General features: G+C 45.0%; 1 protein-coding gene across 1 annotated transcript in view; it reads left to right on the top strand.

Moving 5' to 3' along the window:
• The window catches only part of LOC103919555 (histone H2A.Z), a 12,237-nt gene extending 10,471 nt beyond the window's left edge, over window positions 1-1,766 (top strand). Inside the window, exons 2-5 of the mRNA XM_009327078.1 lie at window positions 28-105; window positions 513-626; window positions 1,087-1,216; window positions 1,370-1,766. Coding sequence (XP_009325353.1) covers window positions 28-105; window positions 513-626; window positions 1,087-1,216; window positions 1,370-1,431 — 384 coding nt within the window. The 3' untranslated portion in view covers window positions 1,432-1,766. The remainder of the gene's footprint in view (window positions 1-27; window positions 106-512; window positions 627-1,086; window positions 1,217-1,369) is intronic.
• Window positions 1,767-2,075: the final 309 nt, after the last annotated feature.

Raw genomic sequence — 2,075 nt, 5'->3', positions numbered from 1 at the left:
CACACACACGCCTCTCCTCTCTGCTAGGCTGGCGGTAAAGCTGGGAAGGACTCTGGAAAGACCAAGACCAAAGCAGTGTCCCGTTCTCAGCGGGCTGGATTGCAGGTGAGCAGGGACCGGGGCACGGGTGAATGAAAGTCAGGTTGGCCTTCCATCTCTTGGTTGGTTGTACCTTGTGAGACCTGCACAATCTGCTGTCTTGTCTGTTGTCCAGAATGGTGTAAGGATCTGTTTGATCCTTGAGTGTGTTTATGTCTGGTTTGACTATTTTTAGACCTCTTGCATCTGTGCGGGAAGGAAGAGAATTCCCTTGTGGCTGTTGCTACTGCTTGTGGTTAGGATTGTGAAGTTGCTGATGTGAACTTGGCATACGGTGTCCTTAGCTGGATTCTCAGGTGTTGAAATGTAGCCCGTACTTCTGCCGCTGGGATTCTGTTGCCCAGCATGTAGTTTACAGTAGTGCCTTTCTGTCTCTCTCATCACAGCCTATTCATACTGATGTTATTTTCCAGTTCCCTGTTGGCCGCATCCACAGGCACCTGAAGTCTAGGACTACCAGCCATGGGCGTGTAGGAGCCACAGCTGCTGTCTATAGCGCTGCGATCCTGGAGTACTTGACAGCTGAGGTAAAGTTCCTGCAAGGGGTGCAAGCAAGTTGGTCAACTCCAGAATGGCATCATGACCAGAGCCTGCTGTATTTTGCCAATTCGGACTGGGCTGTGAACTCTTCACTTGCTTTGGCCAGTTTTAAGTGCATGCATCCTCAGGAGACCATGAAATACGCATGGGACCGTTTGCTCTGCATTTTGTGCAGATCAAATCACTGTGACTTACAGGAAAGACGGAAGAATGAAGTATTTTTAAAACATGCCATTACAGCATGTCGTGTCTGCTGTAAAACACTTACTCTGTTCTTGGGGAAAATTAAATGCAGAGCTCCAAAGGAGGAACCCTTTCAAAAGAGGCATTGTTTGCTGTCTTGGCGTCACTAATAGCTATTTTATTTTCTATGCCAAATACACTAAGGCTGTGCATTTGGTCTCACTTGATTTGTGTAACTTGGCTTAAAAATGGTCTTGTCCTCAGGTTCTTGAGCTGGCAGGAAACGCATCCAAAGACTTGAAGGTGAAACGTATCACTCCCCGTCACTTGCAGCTTGCAATTAGAGGAGACGAAGAATTGGACTCTCTCATTAAGGCAACAATTGCTGGTGGCGGTATGTAAATTGCTTGCTAACTGTGATTAGTTAGCTGCGTGGCCAGAACTCTTAACAGACGAGGGGTTGCTTAATGCTGTCATTTTATTTGAAGTGCAAAGCTTAGAATTGTTGAAGAGAAATAACGTGGTCTTAATTGTTGCTCTTTCTTAGGTGTAATACCGCATATCCACAAGTCTCTTATTGGAAAGAAAGGACAACAGAAAACTGTTTAAAGGATGCCAAGATTCCTTGTTATCTCAGGACTCTAAGTACTTAATTGTCCAGTGTTGGTGATTCCAGTGGACTGTATCTGTGAAACACAATTTTGCCTTTTTGTAACTTTGAGAAGCTAAAGCTCCCTTGAGCTTTCTAACAAACCAAATTTCTGCATTGAAGTCTTAACCGTATTTAAGTGTTACCATGGCTTCAAAGAAGCTATTGTATTTGTAGTGGGTTTTGATTGAGCTGACTGTTTTTAGATTGGTTTAAGTAAAGGAAATGTTTGGTTTTGTACAGACTTTTCATCCACTAGAGTGGAAATATTCAATAAATGTTATATCAAGACTGATTGTCTCTTGTCCACTAACTGAAAAATACGTGGTCCTGACGAGCTGTTCCAAGAACGTGCACCTCTGACAATCCTACCAGCTGTGAAACACAGTCCTAGAACACTGCACTCGGTAAATATCGTCAAGGGAGATGGCACACGGGTTTCGTCCTGCAAAGTTACATTCTTGCTAAGCGAGCCTGCCCTGTGGTGTGACAGTTGCCTTCAGCCCGGCAGATGTAAGGCTGGTGCTGCTTAAGGCCAGTTCTACTTGATGTCGGCCTTCATAGAGGGAAGGGAACTATCATGGAGGAGGAAGAAGGTAAGCTG

Source organism: Pygoscelis adeliae, unplaced genomic scaffold, assembly GCF_000699105.1.
Source record: "Pygoscelis adeliae isolate BGI_AS28 unplaced genomic scaffold, ASM69910v1 Scaffold87, whole genome shotgun sequence".
NCBI classification, from domain to species: Eukaryota; Metazoa; Chordata; class Aves; order Sphenisciformes; family Spheniscidae; genus Pygoscelis; species Pygoscelis adeliae.
The sequence above is the reverse complement of the archived record's forward strand: the minus strand, read 5'-3'. Positions and strand labels throughout refer to the sequence as shown.